At 40.4% G+C, this 25,850-nt stretch overlaps 1 protein-coding gene across 1 annotated transcript in view; it reads left to right on the top strand.

Annotated features, from left to right (window-relative positions):
* The first annotated feature begins 13,819 nt into the window (after window positions 1-13,819).
* SLAIN1 (SLAIN motif family member 1) overlaps window positions 13,820-25,850 on the top strand; it is a 53,196-nt gene continuing 41,165 nt past the window's right edge. The window contains 1 exon segment of the mRNA XM_027557755.1: window positions 13,820-14,588. Coding sequence (XP_027413556.1) covers window positions 13,975-14,588 — 614 coding nt within the window. The 5' untranslated portion in view covers window positions 13,820-13,974.

Consider the following 25,850-nt stretch of genomic DNA (forward strand, 5'->3'; position numbering starts at 1 on the left):
TAAGACTCACTCGAGAAGGTGTCTACGGTGGGGCACCTTCCGCTATTCGAGAGGGCAACTGCGGCCTACGTAAGTGGTGCAAACTTCTTGTCTTGAAGTTTTATTGGTCTCCCGCTTAAACCAAGCTACTCAGCCTCTTTTCTCCACTGAATTTTCCTACTGAACTATCCTCATTCTATTACTCTTTATATCTCCAATTAGCATATAAATAGTGGCCTAGGCCGTCTCTCCTTCGAATACCCTGGATCAGCCGGGGCTGGATCCCAGCAATAATACTTTGATATGGTAAAGGAAATACATACTCCGGGGGGGGGGGGGGAGATTACATATGTAAGTATCAAAATATTAAGCTTCAAAAACTCCTTTTTCTTTATTATTATTATTTGTGGTTGTCTTCTAGCTCAATGCTGGATGATTAATTTAAGGAGGAAAAGTGAAAAAAAAAATTAGGATTCTACCAAATTTTAACAAACACAAAATACCAAAATGCAGGCACATATGCATTTTAACTCTTTCATTAGGTACTGAGACTTCTGTTCTATAAATGGGCTTCCCTGATAGCTCAGCTGGTACAGAATACACCCACAATGCAGAGACCCCGGTTTGAATCCTGGGTTGCTAAGATCCCCTGGAGAAGGGATAGGCTACCCTCTCAAGTATGCTTGGGGTTCCCTGGTGGCTCAAACAGTAAAGAATCTGTGTGCAATGGGGGAGACCTGGGTTTGATCCCTGGGTTGGGAAGATCCCCTGGAGGAGGGCATGGCAACCCACTCCAGTATTCTTGCCTGGAGAATCCTGGTGGACAGAGGAACCTGGTAGGCTACAGTCCACGGAGTCGCAAAGAGTTGGACACAACTGAGCAACTAAGCACATTCTATAAACTCTAGTATATATGGAGATGGCTGAATCTGTTATGAAGTTCCAATACACTTTATTTAGTAGAGAAAAATGAGCTACGGAGAAACTTCCCACTAGGTATGTACCCCTAAGAGTATCATCCATTAATTGTTAAACTGTCCATATATATGGTTCAGGGTACATTAAAACTGAATTTGAAACACAAGTTATATATTCTTTTGGCAAAAGAAAGAAACAAACTTTCCTTTCCCACCTCCTCCACCCCTTCACTCTTCCATTCCCAGCCCACTCCCACTTACCTCAGCCTCATGAAACTGTTTCAACATAGCAATTTACTATGTTTACATTTTTAAAACACTGACGCTGTATTATCAGTGCATCTCCCTCCTCCATTGTAATTTTTGAATCTACTCCAATATCTAGGCAGTGCTCACATGTCCCAATTTATACTATCAATGTTCTCTAAGTTTGTTTGAATCACAATTCCAAAAGCTCTGTCCATTGCATTTGATTAATATGCTCTTGGCTCTTAATCTAAAGATTTTTTTCCCCTCCATCTCTTTTTTTTTTTTTTCCACCATGCAGTTTTGTCATTTTTCAGAAGAGGAGGAAATGAAGAAGGGGATGGGGAGAAGGAGAAGTTGAGTTGTTTGTCTCAGAAAGTCTCCTACTGTTTATATATATATATATACATATATATATATATATATATATATACATACATACATATATACATTTGATGGTTTTTGACATGTTTTTGGCCCTCATATTGCTCTGTCTTGAGATGTGGTTAAGTTTAGGTTTGATGCTGGTGGTTGTAGTGGTGGTGGTGGTATGTGTATGTGTGTCTATATGAAGACTACTTCATAAGTGATATTGGGTACTTTCATCAGAAGCACATACTGTGTTTCATTTGGTGGTATTAACAATTTCATGGCAATTTCAAAATGTGATGTTTTCATTCTACTTTCCCCTTTTCATTTATTAGCCAGAGTACATCTATCAAAGGACACTTTCTCTCGTCCGCAGTTTGGTTACTCTGAATATGTATAGAAAAGGCAGGATAAAGACTTTATCCTTTATTTGAAAGTATTAATCCCTCAGTTGTGTCCGACTCTTTGCAACCCCATGAACTGTAGCCTACCAGGATCCTCTGTCCAAGGGGTTTTCCAGGCAAGAATACTGGAGTGGGTTGCTATTCCCTTCTCCAGGGGATCTTCCCAACCCAGGGATCGAACCCATGTCTCCTGCATTGTGGGCAGATTCTTTACCATTTGAGCTACCAGGGAAGCCTTTAGTTAACAGTTTCCAAAATAATAACTCAAAGCCCTAGTATTCTCCAAAGATTATCTGTGTATTTAAGTATTATTTTGAACCCCAGGATTTAAACATTATTTGATGTGTTTCAATCCATGTTAGAGACTGTTCCTTATTGACACTTAAGTCGTCTGATCTTTGAATGGTAGGAGCTTATACAAGTGGGCTCCGCGTCCTTTTCACACAATCCAACTAGACTTTGATAAAACGTTTCAAGCTTATCTAGTATATTTCCTACCTTAGCCCTCCCACTAGCCCCTTTTTTTCAAGGACCCATATCTCTGTCTGTAGAAAATGGTGTTTAAAGACCAAATTCTAGGCATTAGGGTAACATCGCTATTGGGTTGATCAATATCTCTAGCCATTTCAGTGGATAGTGCTAAAAATAATTTTTTTCACAAAAAATTTACATGAATCTGCACTGTTACTACAATTCAATTCAAGGTTGTAAGGTTAAACTCATTGGTGTTAGTGAATATCTCCTTTCCCCCATAGCCCATACTATGGTGCACACATCACAATCTCCAAATAGCTCTACCAACACCACTATCAGCAAAATATTTCCAGTAATTTCTTCAACTCAAATTAAAGTACCTCTAGGAAAGGGATGGAACCTTAACACTGACAGTATGAATTATTCTTTCTTAGCAAAAACTAATCCACATACGTTAAGCATATTTACTTAGTGTTATTTAAGATCTGTATCAAAATGTTGAAATACTGGGGTATATAGAGAAGTTCCTCTCAGGAAGATAACAGGATTTTCTTTGCAGAATTAGCACCTTGTAATTCAAATGAGTCACCAGAAAGTCTATAACTAATTCTTATCTCTGCTATGCATCAACCAGAAGGCTAACATTTTTACAAAGGAACCCTCTTGTAATGTGACAAGATTCACAGTAAGTTGATCTCCTTCCATGAGAAAGGCTCAGTAGGGGTCAAGCCATACCCGATTATACCACTGTTCAGTCTAGAAGCCCTGAACAGTTACCATAGCCACTGGGAAGCACTGAAGTAACAGATGGTAAATATAAAAGAACAGCTTTTAAAATTTAAAACAAATCTAAATGTAAACCTTCCTTATCATCTCCATTCCATGCTTTCCCAAAAAAGGGGTGAAAACCATCACAAGTACAATTCTGAGATGTTTATTTAAAAAGTATCCTTTATCCTAGTTTTCAAAATCCACTACAATCCTATTAAACAGTGGTTTGTCCTTGGTGTTTTTTTTATTTTTTGGTAAGGTGTGAATGAGTGTTAAGTTGCTTCAGGAACCTCCAACTCTTTGTGACCCCATGGACTGAATCTGTCAGGCTCCTCTGTCCAATGGGATTGTCCAGGCAAGAATACTGAAGTGGGTTGTCATTCCTTTCTCTAGAGGATCTTCCCAACCCAGGGATGGAATTTGTGTCTCTTACATCTCCTGCATTGGCAGGCAGGTTCTTTACAACTAGCGCCACCTGGGAAGCCCAAAGAAAACATTACATAATAATGAATTATACACAAGAAGATATAAATCATGAACTTATATGCATAAATATACAACACAACAAATATGTATGTTCATACATACAATATCAGGATAGGACATTCAAACACTTTTCAGCGAGATAACTGATAATCTAGTAAGACTGTAGAAGATTTGAATAACATTAGTGACTTGATTTCAAATAAATTTATACAAATTATATATTTCATAAAGTTTTTGTTTAGATAAGTATTATATATTTATATGTGTATAAATATATAATGTGTTTGCATCTTGCACATAACAAATAGAATTACATATATTATTCAAGCACACTTGGAATATTTCCAAATGCTGGCAGTATCCTAGGATACAAAAGAAGTCTCACCAAATTTCAATGAATCAATTACTCAGACAAAGAGAAATAATGTCTGATCTCACTTACATATGGAATCTAAAAACAGAACACAATAAAACAAAACAAAAAAATGAATTCACAGATACAGAGTGCATGGTTTGATGGTAGAGAGGTGGTCAAAAGGTACAAACTTCCAGTTATAAAATAAATAAGTCATGGGGATATAATATTCAGCTTGATGACTATAGTTTAAAAATATCATGTTATATATTTGTATGTTGCTAAGGGGGTAGATCTTAAAAGTTCTTATTACAAGAAAAAAAATGTAAATACATTAGGATGTTAGCTAGACTTACTGTGGTGGTTGTTTCACAACACATATGATTATTGAATCATCGTGCTGTACACCTGAAACTAATACAATATTATATGCCAATAATATCTCAATTTAAAGAATCAGTGAATCTGATTTATATACACTATGACTTCTAATCACAATGCCATTAAATAAGAAATCATTGAGAAATCTGTTTGCAGGTCAAGAAGCAATAGTTAGAACTGGACATGGACCAACAGACTGATTCCAGATAGGAAAAGGAGTACGTCAAGGCTGTATATTGTCACCCTGCTTATTTAACTTATATGCAGAGTACATCATGAGAAATGCTGGGCTGGAGGAAGCACAAGCTGGAATCAAGATTGCTGGGAGAAATATCAATAACCTCAGATATGCAGATGACACCACACTTATGGCAGAAAGCAAAGAAGAACTAAAGAGCCTCTTGATGAAAGTGAAAGAGGAGAGTGCAAAAGTTGGCTTAAAGCTCAACATTCAGAAAACTAAGATCATGGCATCAGATCCCATCACTTCATGGCAAATAGAAGGGGAAACAGTGGAAATAATGATAGATTTTATTTTTGGGGGCTCCAAAATCACTGCAGATGGTATCTGTAGCCATGAAATTTTTAACGCTTACTCCTTGGAAGGAAAGTTATAACCAAACCTAGACAAAATATTAAAAAGCAGAGACATTACTTTGCCAACAAAGGTCCGTCTAGTCAAGGCTATGGTTTTTCCAGTAGTCATGTATGGATGTGAGAGTTGGAATATAAAGAAAGTTGGGTGCCGAAAAATTGATGCTTTTGAACTGTGGTGTTGGAGAAGACTCTTGAGAGTCCCTTGGACTGCAAGGAGATCCAACCAGTCCATCTTAAATGAAATCAGTCTTGAATATTCACTGGGAGGACTGATGTTGAAGCTGAAACTCCAAGACTTTGGCCACTTGATGCGAAGAGCTAATTCATTGGAAAAAACCCTGATGCTGGGAAAGATTGAGGGCAGGAGGAGAAGAGGACAACAGAGGATGAGATGGTTGGATGGCATCACCAACTCAATGGATATGAGTTTGAGTAAACTCTGGGAGTTGGTGATGGACAGGGAGGCCTGGCATGCTGCAGTCCATGGGGTTGCAAAGAGTCGGACATGACTGAGCGACTGAACTGAACTGAACTGAGTAAAAAATAATAAGAAAGTTTAGATATACATTTAAACTAAAACTATATTTTTAAATTACAAATGAACTCAAGATACAATCACAATGAATTTCTAGCCAGATAACCATAAAAGCAGGAGATTCCAAAATTTAAGGGGGTCAGCCAAAATATTTAAGATAAATCTCAGCCTTCAATTTATTTAGTAGCAGGAAACATTTACTTAAAATTACATTGTAGCGGGCAGTGCCGTGGGCATACCTGGTGGCTCAGATGGTAAAGAATCTGCCTGCAATGATCCCTGGGTCAGGAAGATCCCCTGGAGAAGGAAATGGCAACCCATTCCAGTATTCTTGCCTGAAGAATTCCATGGACAGAGAAGCATGGTGGGCTACAGTCTGTGGGGTTGCAAAGAGTCGACTGAGGGACGGACTTAACACTTCCACTTTTCACTTCGGACAGTGCTATATAGTAAATAGGTCCAGTTCTCTTTTAGGTCACAGGATACTGTTGCCAAAACTCTGGTCACTGGTGCTGATTAGAAACACAGGGACAGAGTTTTGGGTAAGGGAGGAAAGAGTAGCTTTTATTGCTTTGCCAGGCAAAGGGGGGCCACAGTGGCCTAATGCCTTCAAGACTGTGCCCTCCAACACTGGAGAGGGTAGTGGGGAGTTTTATAGTGTTCAAAGAGTGGGGCGTGATCAGCTTGTGGCCAATTCTTGGATTGGTTGGCATCAAGGTGAAGTCTGAAGTGTCATCAACCTTCTGGTTTCACCTAGTCTAGGGTCTATGTTCTTGTGGTCAGCAGTTTTCATCTGGAGGGGGTCTGCTTCCTATAAAAACAACTCAGGAATGTGTGTCAGACCTTTATCTATATCTTTCAGGGAACTGCGAGTTCAGTGATTCTGCTCTGTGGCAGAATTATAATCTAAATTGTTACTAGTTCCCCCGTCCAACAGCTAGTCTTTGTTTCTACACCTTCGCATTTCCCAATCATTAACTACTGAGTCGGCATTTTATTTCAAAAGACAAAGACATAGGGGTTTGTCCATAGTTTCAGTTCCATGACATACTCCTGTTACTTTAAAAGTGTATGTAACCCTGTGACTTGCTTTGGGCAATGAAATGTGGATAGAAGGAACTTTTGCCACATTCAGGCAGTAGCTTTCTGAGCTATCATGCGGGTTGTCCAGGTACTTTATTCTTACCTCGGCAATGATGCATGCTAAATTGCTTCAGCCTTGTCTGACTTTGCAGCCCTATGGATTGCAGCCCGCCAGGCTCCTCTGTCCATGAAATTCTCCAGGCAAGAATGCTGGAGTGGATTGTCATGGCCTTCTCCAGGGGATCTTCCCAGCCCCGGGATTGAACTCGCATCTCTTACATCTCCTGCATTGGCAGGCAAGTTTACCTTTACCTTGGTAAACTAGGTATCCATAGTTTACCACTAGCGCCACCTGGGAAGCCCTTAGCAATGATAGATACCTGAGCAAAGGCGACAGTCTTCTGAGTCGCACTCTAGCTCTCTCCCTGTGTGTCCACATGTGCAAGGCCACGGCATCCTAGAGACAGATTGCTACCATCTCACTTTCAAGTTGGGTTTCCACATTAGACTCTGTGGAAGATATCTGTCTTCAATGAATGAAATTAATTTAGATCTCTCTTCTTTGAAGCTGTGTTTGCAATCTGTTGGTCTCATCACCTACTGAGCCTGATCTTTTAAAATTTTATTGTCTGTTGTTTTCTGTTTCTAGGTTTTCAGTAGCACATGAGAACGTTCAGACACTGTTTTCATAGACTAATAGAAAGTGGTTACAATTACCATTAAATAAAGCCTACAGTCTGAAAACAGAGGCTTTAAACTGGCTACAAAGCTGGAAATCTGTCTAGTAGTTAACCCCTGACCCTCCCCCATCCTATTTGCTATTCTTTAGTTCTCAGAGTAAATATCTCTGAGATATTTTGCATTCTGTTTTGATGAAAGGGATCATATCTTTTAATAAAGAATTTTCTGGGGCTTTTGGGGCAGTCCAGTGGTTAAGAATCCACCCTTCTAATGCAGGGGGCACAAGTTCAATCCCTGGGTCAGGAACTAAGATCCCACGTGCCACGTGCTGTGGACCCCCCACTCCAAAACTGGTTCATAATAAAGTATTTTCTGTTAATTGACACTTCCTTTCTGAAACTAAACAAACAAAAAATATTCCTGAAGATGAGAAGTAAGAACATATTTGTAATCTTGATGACAAAGTCCTTCAGTGACATGATTATAACTGTTGCCTCCATGAAGGATTTAGGATGAGTGAAATAGTGAAACACAGATAACCTGGTTTTGGGTCTCAATTATTGCATTTTCTGAAAATTCATTATGTGCACTGACCATTGTTAGGCACTCACTGTAGGTTTATTTTGAGTAAACTTGCAGTGACTTCTTTGAGGCTGGCTTATACTGATAATTTCTAGAATGTGATGCTGTGCCAAGAGAACACTGCACTGTTTTCTGTATTGCCTTTTGCTTAGATTCCCATAATGTCCTTGCAGCTATGCCAGTAACTTGAAAGAGAACTAAAGGATCCACTATCATAGAAGGACTTCTTGCTCCGCTGTGTCAGACTTTCAAATGATTTCTGACTTTGATTTGTAACACTCCAGTGCGATCACAAATTTTTGCAAAGAAGTTTTTTTTAATAAAAGCTTTGGAAATTATCAAAGAAAAAAAGAGCTCTTTTGAATTAAAGAAAGAAAACTACCACATTGACTTTTATGATGAGAAATACATTTGAGGAAAACAAGAAATTAGATTGTTCAAAATTCAAACACTTTCAAAAGCTCTAGACATCCAGTGCAATGGTAACATAGAGTACCAATTTTTGCAACCAAGACTCAAGTTATACCAGATTCATTTTTCTCTCATAAAGTTAAAAAAATGAAGGAAAAATGAAAAGATGCCTATTTTTCAAGGTTTAAATAACCTTATATGTTTTCTTTCAAAAAGAACAACTTGTTCAAAAGTGTCTTAGTTTTGAAAGTTTCAGATTTTGAAATGTTTATGAATGTCAAAAAATGACGTTTACATTTTTGAATTTTTAAATATATCCAAAATCATGATGGGATCTGTTCAAACCCAACAAAGGCTGTAACTTGGTTTCTTCTGAGTATTCTTCAGAGCGGTTTTGACATGTGAAGAATCCAAATGCCTAGAAATACAATACAAAGCAGTGATAGTTCATGCTGTTTTGTCATCTGTGCAGAAATAAGCATTGAATGAATAGCCTTTGTACTGTCAGAAGTGTTGTACCAGCACTGGCAACTTTGTTGATTTTGGAAACCTACTGTTTTCTCATCTGTGCTTGGTGACTTTTTAAGTTCCAGTAATATTTGCTTGTTAATGAATCAGACTTTGTTCAAGGCATTCTTGGCTATTGATTTTGCATAAGTCAATAGTTTTTATTGATAAACCATTAAGAACAGAGTATGGTATTCTGCTGGGTTCAATTTAAGACCAGAAAAGACATACTGCAATTAACAAGCTAGGACTGCCTAGCTTTCAATTCTTGGCTCTGCCACTTTGTAGCTGGGTAACTTTGGGTAGGGGCTTCCCAGGTGCCTTAGTGGTAAACAATCTGCCTACTGATGCAGGAGACACAGGAGACAAGGGTTATATCCCTGGATCAGGAAGATGCCCTGGAGGAAGAAATGGCAACCCACTACAATATTCTTGCCTGAAAAATCCCATGGACAGAGAAGCCTGGTGGGCTACAGTTCATGGGGTTGACTGAGCGACTGAGCACACAACTTTGGGTAATTTGTTTGACTTCCTGTGCCTCAGTTTCCTCATTTATAAAACAAGACTAATTACAGAAAGTACTTCAAAGGGCGTTTGATGATTAAATGAGTTAATGCAAGTAAAGGGCTTAGAACCTGTGGCATTTAGTAAGACCCCTAGCTACTATTAAGGTAAATATTTAAAGTTTCATTTTAGTGGGCATGGTAGATGTGTGAGTGATTCATAAAAACAAAACAAATTGACCACAGAGGAAATGATACTGATCAGGAGTTAGAGCTCTGTGCTGTATCCTACTTCTGTTGCTGCTTTGAAATATCCTAGATTCTGTCTGATAAATGAATATCACAATACTTGCCCAATGCCTCGCTTGCTTGATAAGGGAATCAAATGAAATAACATATACTTTCTACATGAAGTCTTCCCAAAATTTTAGCCAAAATTAATTGTTCCTTCTTGGGCACTCCCTAAGCTTTCGACTTGTATTTTTATCATGACACATAACACACTAAGTCTTAATCAATTGTTTATATGCTTCTTTCACCAACTCGATAAGGTCTTGGTGGTGGAGACACTGTCTTACTTTTAAAAGGTTATCTAGCATCGTGACTTGAACATAATAGATACATGATAAGTGTTTATTAAAAAGGGCTTGACAAGGATACCTTGCCAAGTCAACAGAATTATTATTATTACTATTATGGTTATAGTAACTACCATTATATGTAACTTTACAGGGTATAATTACAGGGTTGTTGGCGTGAATTCTAGTGGTAGGGTTGGGTGGGGTCTGAATGGAGCAACCCATACAGAGATTGATTTACATAAATTCTAGCTTCATATATTTTTGTTTTCTCTCTGTGTTATTCCCTTACTCTAAAATCCACACATTAATGCAGCAAGCATTTTTCTAGCTTTTAATTAGGTCAGACGTGAAATAATTATCATGGAATCTGCAAAAAGCCTTCTAATCCTCCCATGCTGTTACCATATGACAAATGAGGCTTATAGAAGTAACCAATTAGGGTCTTGTCTAAATTTCAGCTAGAACTTGGGTATTTATTTATTTATTCATCTATTCTTTAAAAAGACACTTCAATGTGTTTTTGCTAAGTGCTGGATTTGCTGGACACTGGACAAGGGTAGTGAGGACCCACATTATTCAGGACTATTTTGCATGGATAAACAGGAATCTCAACTAAGAGGGGAAAAAGAAATCAAAGACTGTAGTCTTTCTAAATGAACTTGAAAATGGAGCTGGAGATCTTTAATCTTCAGGTGATTTTCTCAGGTGGCACAGTAGTAAAAGAATCCACCTGCTAACGCAGGAGAGGCAAGAGACACGGGTTTGATCCCTGGGTTGGGAAGATCCCCTGGAGGAGGGCATGGGAACCCACTCCAGTATTCTAGCCTGGAAAATTTCATGGACAGAGAAACCTGGCAGGCTACAGTCCAGGCGGTCACAAAGAATTGGACATGATTGAGTACACAACCCTTGGTAACGTATCAGGTGATTTTCTCTCCTTATAGTATTTGGATTTATCAACTTGAATGAATGTAGTGGTCATATTAGGGTATATCCATTGCACTGATGGAAAATCTACATTTAAAACATAAGGGGCTTACTCTTAGTAGAATTTCACTCTAAGACAAAGGCACAAAGAGAACGGTGGTTGGGCCACTAGAAACTGTGCCAAGAATTTTCAAGACTGAATTGGGCAAGTAATCTAACTTCGTTAGCCTATCTGTGAAACTAGGATAATGGACTGTTCCTAGATTTACTTGGAGAATCAGATTTACAGACTCAGGAAGAAACTATGCTGTCTTTGCAATTTTGTGGATGAATCAATTTGGTGTCCATAGATACTATTCCAGGTATAGTGAAAAATACAAATCAAAATAAGTTATTTTCTCTCTTGAATTTCACTAGAGTGACCCAGTGACCACAATTCTGGAGTGTAAGGAATGGGGAGCGCTGGTGAAATACCTGTTTCTTTATCTGATTTTGAATGTGTGATAGATGGATAATTCTCATCAATTTATGGTGTTTCAAATGTATACTTAAAGTATAAAGTTTTTAATGAGATATGTGCCTTTATTTTCCATATCTTGTTTGTAAATCTCTGCAATCACCCCATGTATTTCATTTAAAACAAAAATATTTTAAAATTGAGAAGCTAGGCATGCAATTTCTTTCAACACACAGAGCTTACAAATTTGCATCAAAATAAAAAAAAATCAAGACTGCTTAATTGAAACCTTGACACCATCAACCTCTTTAATTACGTGTTAAAGAGACAGGCATCCTGGAGATAAGCAACTTAAAATCAGTGTGCATTTTGAGTGTTTCTGGGTGTGTACATATGTAATTCCCAGAAGGGGAAAAAAAGAGGTGCTTTCATAGAAAAGAAAGAGATAATTTAAAATTTCTCTATTCCTGAATTTCTTCACACTTAAACAGGAAGAGGGCAAATTTTTCTTTTTGGAAGAAGAATGCAGAATAGAAATTTAGGATGGGAACGTTTCATCTCTTTGCGAGGTCTAAATTTCAAGGAATGCTCTCTGGAGACAACAAAGATTTTTTAAAATACTAATTGCTACTTAGAAAACAGTTCTCAGGATTGACTACTGATTGCTTGGATATATTCTATACACCTTACTGAGTATATGGGGGAGGAGCAGGATTTTTTCCTCTCCTTCTCCAGAGTATATAAATTTTGCAGAAAAATGACTCCTTTTCTTTATGTCTTAATTCTGTCTTCGCTCTTCTGCGCCTATTCCCAATTTCTTTTGCTAATGTGGAACCCAGCAGCTCTTTGTTCTCATTGTATCTGTTGTCTCCCTTTGTGTTGCAAGGATACTGCTCTCTGCATCTGCCACTGAGCATGCGGAAAATCCTTCCATAGATTCTTTACTTTAGGACTTTCAGTAGAATTACTCCACTTCTCCAGGTTTTAGTAATAACCAGAATATCTAGAAGCTAGACGGAAACTTGGAAAGGTGATGGGTGATACAGGTGGTTCCGGTGGTCTAGCAAGCTGGGACGCTTGGTAGGAAGACTCAGGGAACCAATTACACATATTTATCTGATTTACGGAAGATCTCACCAAACAAGTGAAATGGAGATCACCCTCCCTACACACAGAAGTTGGAGATAGAAATGGGCAACTGACAAGACACAAGTGTTTCTGAGCAGGAAGGCACAGAGCTGTATCTGTCATAAAACCAACAGATACAATGTGGGAGCAGTTCCAGAGGGATGTGGTACATGGTCACGCAGACTGGTATGGAAAAGTCCCAGAGCTTCACTAGATAGTGTATCATCTGAGGATGAGAGCCAGTTGTGCGGAAGTGTCTTATAATAAAGCCCTCAGACTTTTCTCCGTGTTAAACACCCCCAATTACTACGTCAATATTAATGGAATGAAACTTGACTCAGTTCTTCTGCTTAAGAACCCTTCCCCAACCCCGTTTAAAAGCAGATCTATCAATAATTTCCGGAAGATGGAAGAAAAGGCAGTTCGCAGGAGAGACAGGGGTACCCGGGTCAGAGTTCCTAGGTTTTCTGCTTTTCTTCCCCACCCCCACCCCAGCAAGACCCAAGAGCTTGTAAATTATTTAACAGATGGAACATCATTCAATTTTACTAATGTTTCTCCCACAATGATTTTTTTGTCTGTTATGTTCACTTGAATGCTTGGCCAACTCTTAGATCGGTATCTGGCGCAGAGTTAAGAGCTCAAAGATCTTTTGTTTAATGAATGTATGATTATATACATGGTATAAAAATGCTCTTTTTCGTGTTAAACATTGGTGGTAGTAGAACAGTTCAAATCGGACGACTTTAGAATAAGCTGGACACTTGGCTCTTTACCAACTGGTCACTTTCCCCCTCTTCGTGAGAGGGCGATTTTCTTTCTCCTGGACTCTTCGCTCTCTCACCACTCTGTTTTTGCATTACCAATTAGGGGCTTAACAGCATCATCTCAAAGCCTTTCCGCTCCACGTTTTTACTTTTTGGTACTCAACGTTCCCTGGCCTTTTGGATTTCGATTGGTTTAACCAGCTAGTGGCTAGTAGATGCTGTCGTTCAGCACAAGCGCTCTGGCAAAAGACCAAACCTGCGGGCATTCTCCGTACCCCGCCAAGGCAGGCACCTGCAGCGCCTGCTTTTTTGGAACACCGCCCCTGGTTCTCAAGTCGGCGCACTTCGCTCGCCGGCCGCGGCTAGAGGAAGTGCCGGTGGCGGGAAAGTGCTGGCCGCGTCCAATCAGGCACCTGGGATTGGGTAGCGTGGGCGGGGGCGGTGGCCCAAGGACCCCGGCCCGCGCCCCGCCCCTCGCGAGCGCCTCGGGCCCCCACCTCGAAGTCCTGTCCTACACCCCGGCCCCGCCCACCAGGCGCCCGCGCCCCGCCCCGCCCGGGGGCCGCGGCTAAAACCCGGAGCCTTCACTGCGCCCAGGGGACTGGAGGGACGCTCTGAGCATGTGCAGAGCGGCTCGGCGGCGGCTGCTTCGGCGGGAGGCTGGGCCCGGGTGCTGATGCGAATCGCCCGCTCGGCCTCCGCCTAGCGTGGTCGTCAGTCCGGGCCGGGGCGGTAGGGAAGGAGCCGTAGCTTCTCCCTGCGGCGCGAGGAGCCGGTGCTTCGGCACGCCCCCACCCCCTCCCCGGGTGTCCGAGGCGCCCTCTGGGCCCACGATGATGGCGGAGCAGGTGAAATGCGCTTCGGCGGGGGGCGGCTCCGGAGCGGGCTCCGGGCAGGTGGTGAACACCGAGCTGGAGGTGAAGAAGCTGAAGGAGCTGGTGCGCATGCTGGAGAAGCAAAACGAGCAGCTGCGTAGCCAGACGGCCACCGCGTCCGCCGCCCCGCACCTGCTGCTCCTGTCGCCGCCGCCGCCGCCCGCCGCGCCGCCGCCCGCCGGGGCCTGTAGCCCCTTGGCCCCGCGGAGCCCTCCGGCCGCCGCCGCCGCCTCGGGGGGCCTGGGGTTGGGGCTGGCCTTGGCTGCGGGGGGAGGCGGCGGCAGCGGCGGCTCCAGCCCCGCTTTCCCGGGGACCTACTGCCTGCCCAGCCCGGCGCCCTCCCTGCTCTGCAGCCTGGCGCAGCCCCCCGAGGCTCCCTTCGTCTACTTCAAGCCTGCGGCGGGCTTCTTCGGCGCGGGCGGCTGCGGCGGCGGCCCGGAGCCCGGGGGCGCGGGGACACCGCCGGGGGCCGCCGCCGCGCCCTCCTCGCCGCCCCCCACGCTGCTGGACGAGGTGGAGCCGCTGGATCTGGAGAGCTTGGCCGCCTGGCGGGACGAGGACGACTACACCTGGTATTGCCGAGCTCCGCTGCGACCCCCGGGGAGGGCGAGGGCTGGGCGGGAGAGTGGGGGGACCACAGCCATCGTCCGTAGACGGGGTGACCAGGCAGATGCTGAGCTGGGCGATAAGCAGAGGCTGTTGAACCAGGGTGGAAACCTATTTTCTCATAGTTCAGGCTGATCATCAACAGGCTGACCCGTTGTCTGGGGATGAGCTAGCTGGTCCTTTTCATCTTGTTTTGTCTTTGCTGATGATTGGGTACCAAAGCTCCTCGTTAGCGTTAACTGCAAAATCCACGCTGTCTTTTTGTCACTCGGTCCTGCTTTTTTTTTTCTTCAGTCTTTTGGGGGATGGGTAGGGGTTGGCCTCTATCTGCGCTGTTACTGTTCTGTCCTCCCAAACCAAGACTGGGGGCAGCATTGGCGTGCTGTCCCTACCTCCTTGGTACCCTGAGCCACCTAGTGATGGCTCTCTCTTGAAGAGGTTCGTTCTGTCTGTTGATTGTCTTCATTCGCTGCATCTTTGATAGCTTCTCACTTCAGAGACTGACTTGCTTTTCGCAGTGTGCTGAACTCACTGGCTTTCCTATCAGTAAGGGTGATAAGAAAAAAAAAAGCTTTTCGGGGAATGGTGTGAGCAGCTTGAAGGCACTCTGTTACCTAGGACCCGAGGAACTTGCTTAAAAAAATAAATTCGTGATTGAAGAAAAGTGAGCTTAGAGAAGCTGCTTTTATTTATTTATTTTTTAGGAACTACAAGTTATCTGAAAACTTGAGGCTGGCAGCCCTTATTCGCTTGAAATCTGTTAGCTCTATTTTCACAGATCAGTGGGTGCCTGGGGGCGGTAGTGGTTGTAGTTCTGATTTCTTTATTTGTAATGGTGCTTGCTCATGGAGTAGTCACTTCATGCCTTTAGGTTGGTTCACATTGTCCTTGGTCACTAGAGGCAGTGTGATGTGGTCAGATGAGTAGATCCTTCAGATCAGGTGGGACTTAGGTTCAGGCCTGGTGAATGAACAGCATTCACGTCTACTTAGCAGTGGCCTGAAGAATAGTTGTAGTCCTTTTCTCTATAATCTCAGGTCCTCTTCCTGTCTTCAGGCTGGGTTTTCCTCACTTTCTTTGTGTTTCTGTTCTGATTGCTCAGGAGGGAATGAGAGATGGAGAACCTTTTTGGTTCCTTTTTTTCGCACTCTTACGGTGAGAACTGTGACTGTAAGGTTCACTAATTGACTTGATTCTGAGAGTCAAAATACTTGGAGCTCTTTCTATAAATAGGGGTAGTCATTCTCCTTCTGATTATGTTCAGGCAGCTGGGCAGGAGGCACAGGTTGTAAATATTGAAGCCACTCACTGCTTTCTGGAACTTTAACCATTTCATTTTTGTAAAGTCCAGGCTGTATTGTAACTTCAAATTCAGCCTGAATATGGCACCAGAAAATGCCCTCATGGTGGTTCTTAAGGTAGTTCCTAGTAACTGTAAGCCCTTTCGCCACTTTCAAATTATTTTAGATTGATTTAGTCCCCACTTGGCCTTTTCTGGAGATGTGTGCTTAAATAATAGAAGGAAACTTACTGTATTTTGGATGGGGATCGATCCTGTGCTTTAAAACTATTAGCATTTTAAAACTTATTATGATATACTTACTATTTTACAAGTGTATTAGATTTACTAGCACATATGTTGTGAATATAATTGTAATATTTTCTTTTATTAAATGGATTTCAACTATATTTTGTTATCCTCCAACTGTTGCTAGTATTTTGATACCTAGGGTTTCCTTTTGTAGTTAAATTTTTGTCAAAACAGCATTAAAGTAACTTAAAAAATCACCTACGTAATGAGATTAGCCAATCAGCACTTGAGATGATTTGAAGCAAATCTAACCAGGTTTGAGTTGTAGCAGGATTTACTAATTTCACTCATCAAGTATATAGGTGAATGAATAAATCAATGCCTTGACACTTTACGGATGTTTCTACAGACCAATGGGACACCGTTTAGAGTATCTTCTTCAGAACAAACCAGGGTTAGAATCCCAAATGGAAAAACAGGGAGGGGTTGTTAATCTTAGTGGGATGGACTTAAATTTTTTTTTAAGTCCCCTGATTTATAGAAAATCATAGCATTTTTATACATTGAGATTTTTGTATTGCAGTACTTGGTTTATTGCTGAACAAGCAGTCAACGGGATTTACTTTTCAAAACTAAGCCCACTTGTTGATGCTTGAAGAGTTCTCTGATGTTCCTTCATCCCCATAAACCTCATCTCCCACCCTGGTGACGTCATTTGGCTTCCATGATGTGTTTGCAGGAGAGCAGCTTCACTTCCCACCCCTATTTATTAAGAAACAATTAAAGCTGACAAAATATGTACTTGATTATTTTTTAAAAAATTTTAAAATTTTACATATTCATGGTAAAAGACAAAACACAGAAGTGAATATAAAGTCACAAAGGTCTTCCCTTTTGTCCTTAATTTACTACTGTGACTGAGGTAACCTTGTTAACCTTCAAGATAATTATACAAATTAACATGCAAATGTACACATCAGTACTTTTACACTTAGCTTTCATTATATGTATCTTGCCAGTCTGTCCCCCTGTGCAAACAGTTGGATCATTTTTTCCCTGCAAACTTTAAACTTTTTATTTTGTATTGGATTATAGCCAATTAACATTTTGTGGTAGTTTCAGGTATAGAGTGAAGGGGCTCTGCCATACATATACAGGGATCCTTTCTCCCCCAAACCCACTTCCTATCCAGGCTGACACATAACATTGAGTAGAGTTCTATGTCTTACACAACAGGCTCTTGTTGGTTATCCATTTTGAATGTAGCAGTGTGTACGTGACCTTCCCAAACTCCCTAACTATCCCTTTGTCCCCGCAATCATAAGTTGGTTTTCTAAGTCTATAAGTCTCTTCCTGTTTTGTAAGTTCATTTGTATCTTTTCTTTTTAGATTCGTTATTAAAGTAACACTGTTAAGGAATAAGTTACTGTTAACTTTTATTACCTACAATTTTTCATGCATTTTTATCATGACTTTATCCTAATGGGTTAAACAAATTGATTATTTAGAATAGTACTTCCTGCTTAAATGTCATAGAGAAAGTTCAGGAAAGAAAGTGCGCAAATGTAAGTTAATCATTGAACATTTTAGAAGTTCTTTTATGCAAGGCTACTTCAAATAAAATCTTAGAATATAACTGTTCATCTTCTGTTACAACCTAGGCAAAATTTGGCTCAAGAGAAAACAGTGAATAACAGAATAACATTTGCTTGGTGATAGTTTATTAATCAGTCAGATCTCATAGGCCTTTTTTCCCAAACAAGTTATTTAACCTAAAAGCATCTTCTGATTAAAAAAAATTGGATGTAAGAACGATGTGTTCTGCTTTTTGTTTTGAAGAAAAGCTTTGAAACAAAACAATTGTCTCATTTCTTCAAATTCTTATCTTAGTTGAATTTTAAAGTGTTTAACTTTGCCTCAGTATAGTCTGGTTATTTTAGCACAGTTCTGCTAGAATTAAATGTGTGAAAATTGAGTTGGTGGTTTCAGAATCTTAAGTCCAGTTATTACAATTCTATAGTAAACTTTACATCCTGCTCTGCTGTTGATGCCATCATATTATGAACTTGACAGCCTCAGCTCTCCAGGAGACCACAGACTAGAAAGTATAGCAGAGAAACTGATCAGCAGCAGCAAATTAAAAGCTCAAAAGGACTAAAGTCCCAGTTCACGCATGAATGATTTGCTGGTCTGTACAGAAGAATGTTTTAAAGGGCTCTGTCCCAGTGTTACCAGGCTAAAAAGGACCAGGGTCCTTCTTAGGACCAGGAGAGGGAATCAGACTGGTATGAAGTGCCCATGGGAACAGTAAGTCATTAAGTGCATACTGGACCTTTCTCTGACCTATTTCAGTGTTAAGGGACTGAAGCTCCAAGGAGAAATAACTTATGTGAACCTCTTCAGTTATTTACTGAAAGAATTGACTAAAAATCAGGTTATGTGGATTCAAAAGCATTTATACCATTGATTATTTTTTTTTCCTCCAGGCATGGTTGTGACCCATTAGTAGGCTCCAAAGTCCATTTCATGGACTGACCTGTATTATTTTTTAATGAAGTGCAATAGACTATAAAATTAGGATCAGAGTGCCTGTATCTTATAATGCAAACATGGGTTGATTAAACTTATTTCAGTTTTATGTGTATATGTCCTACGTTGAAATAGTAAGTGCACTTGTGCATTATGGCTAAAGTTAGAATTTTCTAACTCCCAAGTTTTTCTGTTTTAAAGCAAAATGGATTTGGAAAAACAAGTAGAAGAGCACAGTTCCGTGAGGATAGTGTAGCGCTGGGGCATCTCAGGGCCTGCACACCTCAACCAGAAGACGAGCGTATTCAGACAATGTCAAGATTAAAACATGCCAGCTGATATAAAATATAACCATATAAGGAAGCATTTATTTTAGTGGAGTAGCAATTAGCAGAGTATTGGGGTTTATGTAAAAGGGATGTGGCAGGGATTTTAACTTGCTCAGTTGGGAAGGACAGGGGAAAAGTTCTTAATGATACAAGGGTAAAATGGTGGAAAATACAAATTACGGAAAGTTTAGTGAATGAGATATTCATCCTCCTTGTATACCACCAGGGCCCTGGACAGCTGGCTAAAATCATTGCCAGTTTTGCATCAAAGCTGTTGAACACCTTGTGCTATACATATGGCACAGCTAAATTAGACCACCTAAACTGTTTTGGGTTTTTTTTTTATAATTGATTTTCAGTGAAAAGACCAGAGGGTACTTCACTTTCTGACAATGCTAATTGAAAATACGCAGTGTTTTCTCAGAGCAAGGGGAGTTGACTGAAGTCTCTGCTGATGTGCCTTCTTAAATGAGTAACTTTGAAAACCCTGCAGGGAGAGGTTGAAATAGAGTTTAGATCTAAATGTGGAGGGAGAGGGAGTGTCTGCGTTAGGACCCTTTAATAACTAAAATTTAGACTTGATGTATCCTTTTAAATAGTTTAGTGGGGGTAGATTTCTGACCGGCTTAACCCTAGCAGGTGCTACTGAATCTAAGCTGACTAAAGATTGATTGATTGTGCTAATCAGCTACCGTGTTTTACCTTTGCTTAATATAAAACTTCTAGTGATTGAAGCCTCTTAAAATGGCTTTTCTGAAAATTGACACATTTTCCTTTTCCGTGACAGGTCTGTGATATGCATGTAATTGTTTTGCAGTAACATTTATTTTTGATTATCTGCAAAAAGGTTGTTTTTAGAACCAAACGTTGAGATTAGCCAAGACAATTTTTCTAGACATTCTGAAATACATTTGAAGCATTAAGGGTTATTATGGTAGACTTTGAATATTCCTTTTGGAAGATTTGAAGAGAGGGGAAGGAAAATTAGAGTGTGACGTTTTAAATGATAGCTTTTCTAATATTTGTAGGATCCTCAAGTGTTAGACTAAGGCTTTTTAGATATTCTTGCCAGATTCTAACATACCATCAATGAAACAGTACAAGGTGAAAGAGCAATTGGTAGGAGGTATGTTGTATTAACAGTGGCAAATTAGGATATTGTAAATATTGCTGGCATTGTAATGCTGAGGTGAACTTTATGACTTCTCAGAAGATAAGAGCCATTTACGAGAAACACAGGTTTTACCTTGCTTATGTAATTTTGGAGACATACTCAGGGAGTTTGTAACCACATGGTCTTCATAACTAATTGCCCTTTACTTCCTTTTAAATCCAGTTCTAGGCCTAGCCAGAGACGTAGTAGGGCTCAAAACTATCCTGGAAACTTTGTTTTAGAGGCTGACTTAAAAATGATCCTTTGTCTTCATTCCATATATTTTCATAGTGCTTCTAAAGTTCTGTCAAAGTTATACAATAAATAGGATGTAAATAATACAAAAAACGCATCTATACAGAGACCTATTACAGAAAGCAACTGTCTGCTACCCCTGAGTCTTCCATATAGATACTGCTGTGTACTCCCTTAGCAGTTTCTTCATTCTTTATTTCTAAGGTCTTTATACCACATGATCTTAAAAATCTATAGACTTGTTTTAGAAAATAAAGACTAAGCACTCTTCCCTTCATCCGCCATATGTTCTTCCCTTTCTCATAAGAGTTTTCATAGTTTCTTCCCTTAAATTGTTAGTTATTACTGTTACTAGCTGAGCCCTGTTAATTGTATGTTACATTCATTTTCTCCAATCTCTTTGTTCTTCCCAAGAGTTAGTAACAGCCTCTCTGTTTTCTTTTCACTTTCTTTAATCCCTTGTTACTAATTATTTGTCTAAACGTGCTCCTGGAGTCATAAAGTTTCTCAAGAAGGTCAAAGATATTTGATGATACCTTAAATCTGTTTTTAAAAATTTACTTTGTGGTGGCATCCCTTCTAGAACCCTTAATTCCATCGCTCCATCCTTTACTGCCGGCTCCTTAGACTAGATGCACAGTGCTCTTGTCATTGGTAACTCCTTCGGTTTCTTGGTAGTATTGATCTCCTGTTTCATAAACCTTTGTCTCAGAATTTCATTTATTCTTGTGGGTGGGGTGCAGTCTCAGTAGCTTTCTGAGGACATGCACGAGAAGGACTTTGAAATCTTGTGTATTTGACAATGTCCGTATTCTGTTCTCATGCAAGATTCATAGTTGGGCTGGCTATAAAAGTCTAAGTCAGTTATTTTTCCTCATGTGTAAGGGCCCTGTTCCATGGTTTCAGTTTTTATTGTTTTACAGCTGTTGAAGCGCACTGTGATTTGGACGGTGAATTCTTTGTGACTTTTTCTTTGGTTTTCTTTCTTTACTCCTAAGGCTCTTAAGTGTCATTGTGTACCTTGTATGGGTCTGTCTCCTCACTGGTCGCACTGGGCATTTGTGGGCGCCTTCAGTCTAGAACTTGATGGCCTGCCTTCAACTTTGGAAAATTTTCGGCCTTTACAAAACCTTTCTTCACTTTCATGTTGTTTAGAACTTAAAACAGTCAGATGGGCCCTGCCTGGTACAATTTTAATTTTCTTATCCCTCTCCTCCTGTTGTTAATCTTTGTGTTTTGCTCCTGGAAGACTTCCTCAACTTGATCTTTCAAGCTCACTTATTGAATGTTTTGTTTCTTCTATTAACAGTTGAAAAGTTTCATTTGCCAAGAAAGAAGTAACTGCTTCTTTGTAAATATCCTGGTTTTGTCTTGTGAATACAACATTTTTTTCTCAGTTGATGTCAGTTATAATCATCTTGGACTTTCATCTGTTACCTGCATTGTTTTTCTCTTTAGTTCTTTTTTCCCCTTCTACTTCTAGTCTCATGGTTTTACTTAAAAGGAATATTCCATGTATCTGATGTCTTTTGTTGTCTCTTCATACCCAAAGGTGGTATTGAAATTGATCTGTCAAGGCTCTGTGTGGATGGAGCTCTTTGGCTGACTTTACTAGACATGGGGTAGGTGGTCAGTTGAGGTTTCATTACCACTAGGTCTTCTCTCGGGTTCATCTGGGTCTCCAAACATAAACTTTCTGTACTCCTGGGAGATAGAAGGCAGTCAGCTTTAGGAATGTAAAGGGGAAAACAGGGCAAGTTAGCAAGAAGATTCAGAGAAGGCAATGGCACCCCACTCCAGCACTCTTGCCTGGAAAATCCCATGGATGGAGGAGCCTGGTAGGCTGCAGTCCACGGGGTCGCTAAGAGTCAGACACGACTGAGCGACTTCACTTTCACTTTTCACTTTGCTGCATTGGAGAAGGAAATGGCAACCCACTCCAGTGTTCTTGCCTGGAGAATCCCATGGATGGGGGAGCCTGGTGGGCTGCCGTCTATGGGGTCGCACAGAGTTGGATACGACTGAAGTGACTTAGCAGTAGCAGCAGCAGCAAGAAGATTTTCAGTTAGTCCCTCTGGTTCAGTGAGGTGCTTCCTCTCTCTTTCAGCTAGGTTTGGTGTGCCTGAAGTCAGTTTCTCTGGGTCACCCTTAGCCACATAGTAAGCCTCTGGTCTTAGGCGGTGGTGGAGGAGTGGTGGGACTTGCGTATGCAGTAGAGAAGGTGATCTGAGGTCCCAGTTATTCCTTATGCAGACTTTCAAGTGAATTCTTTGCTTTCAGTCACAGGCTCACCTCCATAGTCTATGAACTGCAGGATAGGGGTGAGACGTAGTAGCAGAAAGCATGAATGGACAACGGAAGATGAAAGAGATAACTCCCTGTACGTGACCATGGCGGAGCGGGTCCCAGAGCAGTCGCAAATGCCTCTGGGACGTGAGTGCTGCTTTTCAATGTGCTGTAAGGCCATGTGGTCAAATGAGAGAACCAGATTACGTGGGCATGGAGAGATTAAGCACATCTTTCTAAGGGGATCCCCTGCAAGTGAAAAGCAAAACACGCTACCAAAAAACCCCCCAGAATGATGGGAGTGTGTGAAATCCCTAGGCAGGCTGGTTGGTGGAGGTTTCTAGTGGCAGGAGGAAGGAACAGTTGTCCCGGGAGATGCTGGAGGTGATTTGCAGAGACGCACTTCACATGGGCGCTGAGATAGGTTCGTAAACAAGCCAAGGCTCAGACAGTGCATGAACTTGTGTGTGTATTAAGCAGTGAGGAAATTTTATTAAAAGAAACTGAAATATAAAGAAGTTGCATGGTGACTAGTGTTGTGGCTCATGTCTGTGGGGGCTGTGGCACCTGCCTGATAGATGGCAGCTCCGGGCTCACTGAAGGACAGGATGCAGTCAGCTGCTTATTGTCTTGGTGACATTTTTAATAAAGATTCATTACTGTGTAAGTGAACTGTGAAGTGCATATATTTAAAATGTACTATTTTGTATATATTGACGTATGTATAATCCATAAAGCTATCACCACAGTCAAGATACTGAATATATTCCAGCACTCCAAACTTCCTTGTGGCCCCTTGTATTTCATTCTCTCCTGATCCTGACCACCTCCAACTCAGCCACTGGTCTGTTTTCTGTCAGTCGAGGTTAGTTTGCATTTTCTGCACTTCTTTATCAGTGAAATCACAGAGCATGTCCTTTTTTTGTTTGGTCTGGCTTCTTTAAATCAAGGTATGACAAGTCCCCTCTGAGAGTGCATTTGTAAGTCCAGCAGTTAGCCTGGGTGCTCAGCTAACACAATTGGCTATATAGTACTGTGCTGTAATAGGTTTATAATACTTTTAACACAAACACAAATAATGTTAATACATAAAAAACAAAAGACAGTTTTAAACTTTCAGTAGAGTACCTTAAAGTACAGTAGTACAGTACAGCGGCTCTACCATTGTTTTGCCTTGCTTCACTCTGTTATTTTCACTTTTGTTTCCATTGTTATTGCTTGTCACTTCTTAGTGGTACCCACTACATCACTGCTGCTTTTCCACTTGCTTACATACATCATGGGTTTAAAGATAGTGTCCTCTATACAGTCCTACGCAGTAAAGTACACAAAAGACCAACCGATTATAGAGGATGCACGCACGTTCACGGACAGCGTATGCCAGTCACGTGAACCATTACAACTTAACGTGATTAGTTGGATACGAATGCATGTTTGCAGCTTTGAAAGTTTGTGATTTGAAGGTTCTGATGTAGGGGACTTTATTTAATTATTTTGAAATTCATGTGTTGTTATATGAATCACTAGTTCATTTGTTTTTATTGTGAGGGTTTTAGATGATAGGGACACAATAATGGTTTGTCTTATCTGTTTATCTTTTTATGAACATTGAGGTTTTCAGTTTGGGGCTATTAAGTCTTTGTGTGGACACACAGCATTTGTGTCTTTCTGGTAAATACTTTATGACTTTTGAGTGGCTGGATCAGAGAGTAGGTGTATGTTAATTTTTAAAAGAAGCTGGCAGAATCTTTTCCAAAGTGGTTGTGCCATTTTATATTTCCACTGGCAGTGTAGCAGAGTTTCCTTTGCACCAGATTGTCACCAAGGCTTGCTATGGCTAGTCTTCTCCTTAGGCATTCTAATAGCTGTGTAGCAGTGTCTCACTGGGGCTCTCATTTTTCCCTAATGAGTAATGGTGAGCATCTTTTCAACATCTGTTTGCCATCCATTGATCTTTGATGAAATGTCTGTTTAAATCTTTTGTTAATTTTTTAAAAAACTGGGTTGCTTATTGAGTTTGTAGAATTTCATATGTATTCCCCTTATAAGTTCTTTTATCTGATAAATGATTTGTAAGTGTTTTCTCCCAATCCATGGTTAGTGATTCATTCTCTTAATAGTCTGTTTCAAAGAGCAGAGAGACTTGTTAGTTTTGGTGAAGTCCAGTTTTTTCTTTTTTTTTTTCTTTTCTAGATCATGCTTTCAGTCTAAAAAATGTATCTAAGTAATACTTGCCAACCCAAAGACAGCAGGACTTTCATCTATGGTTTCTTCTAAAAGTTTTACAGTTTAGGTTTCACATTTTTGTGATCTGTTTTGAGTTAACTTTGGATATTGTGTCAAGTATGGATCAAGGCTCACTTTTTGCATGTATTTGTTCCAGCACTGTTCGTTCAAAACACTGCCTCTTGTTCATTGAATTGTCTTTGTAGTTTGTCAAAAATCAGTTTTCCATGTATCTGTATTTCTATTTATGGACCATCTGGTTTTTCCATTGATCTATTTATCCTCGTGCCGTCCTATTGATAAATTGTCTTCATTACTGTAGTCTCATGATAAGTCTTAATTAGTTAGCAGTAGCTCTCCGAATTCATTGTTTTGGCTATTCTAGGATCTTTGCACTTACATATGAATTTTAGAATCAGCTTTTACAAAAAGCCTGCTGAGATTTTGATTGGAATTTTGTTAAATGGATCAATTTAGGGCTAAGTGACATCTTCACAATATTTAGTTCTCTGACCCATGGACATGGCCTGTCTATATATGTATCTTTTAAAATTTCTCTCAGGACGATTATTATAGTTCTCAAGGAAAAGGTCTTGGCATCTTTCATCAGATTTATCCTTAGGCATCTTGTGGGTTTTTTTTATGCTATTGTAAATGGAAGTGAAATCTCAAAAATACTGATTGTTAGTAATTTTCTTTTTTTTTAGTTGCTCTTTTCTTTTGTACTTTGATCTGGTGTTCTATACTTCTGCTGCTAAGCTCACTTATTCTAGTATTTTTTTTGTATATTCTGGGCTTCACTGATAGCTCAGTTGGTAAAGAATCCACCTGCAATGCAGGAGACCCTGGTTCAACTCCTGGGTCAGGAGGATCCCGTGGAGAAGGGATAGGCTACCCACTCCAGTATTCTTGGGCTTTC

This window comes from Bos indicus x Bos taurus, chromosome 12 (assembly GCF_003369695.1).
Source record: "Bos indicus x Bos taurus breed Angus x Brahman F1 hybrid chromosome 12, Bos_hybrid_MaternalHap_v2.0, whole genome shotgun sequence".
NCBI classification, from domain to species: domain Eukaryota; kingdom Metazoa; phylum Chordata; class Mammalia; order Artiodactyla; family Bovidae; genus Bos; species Bos indicus x Bos taurus.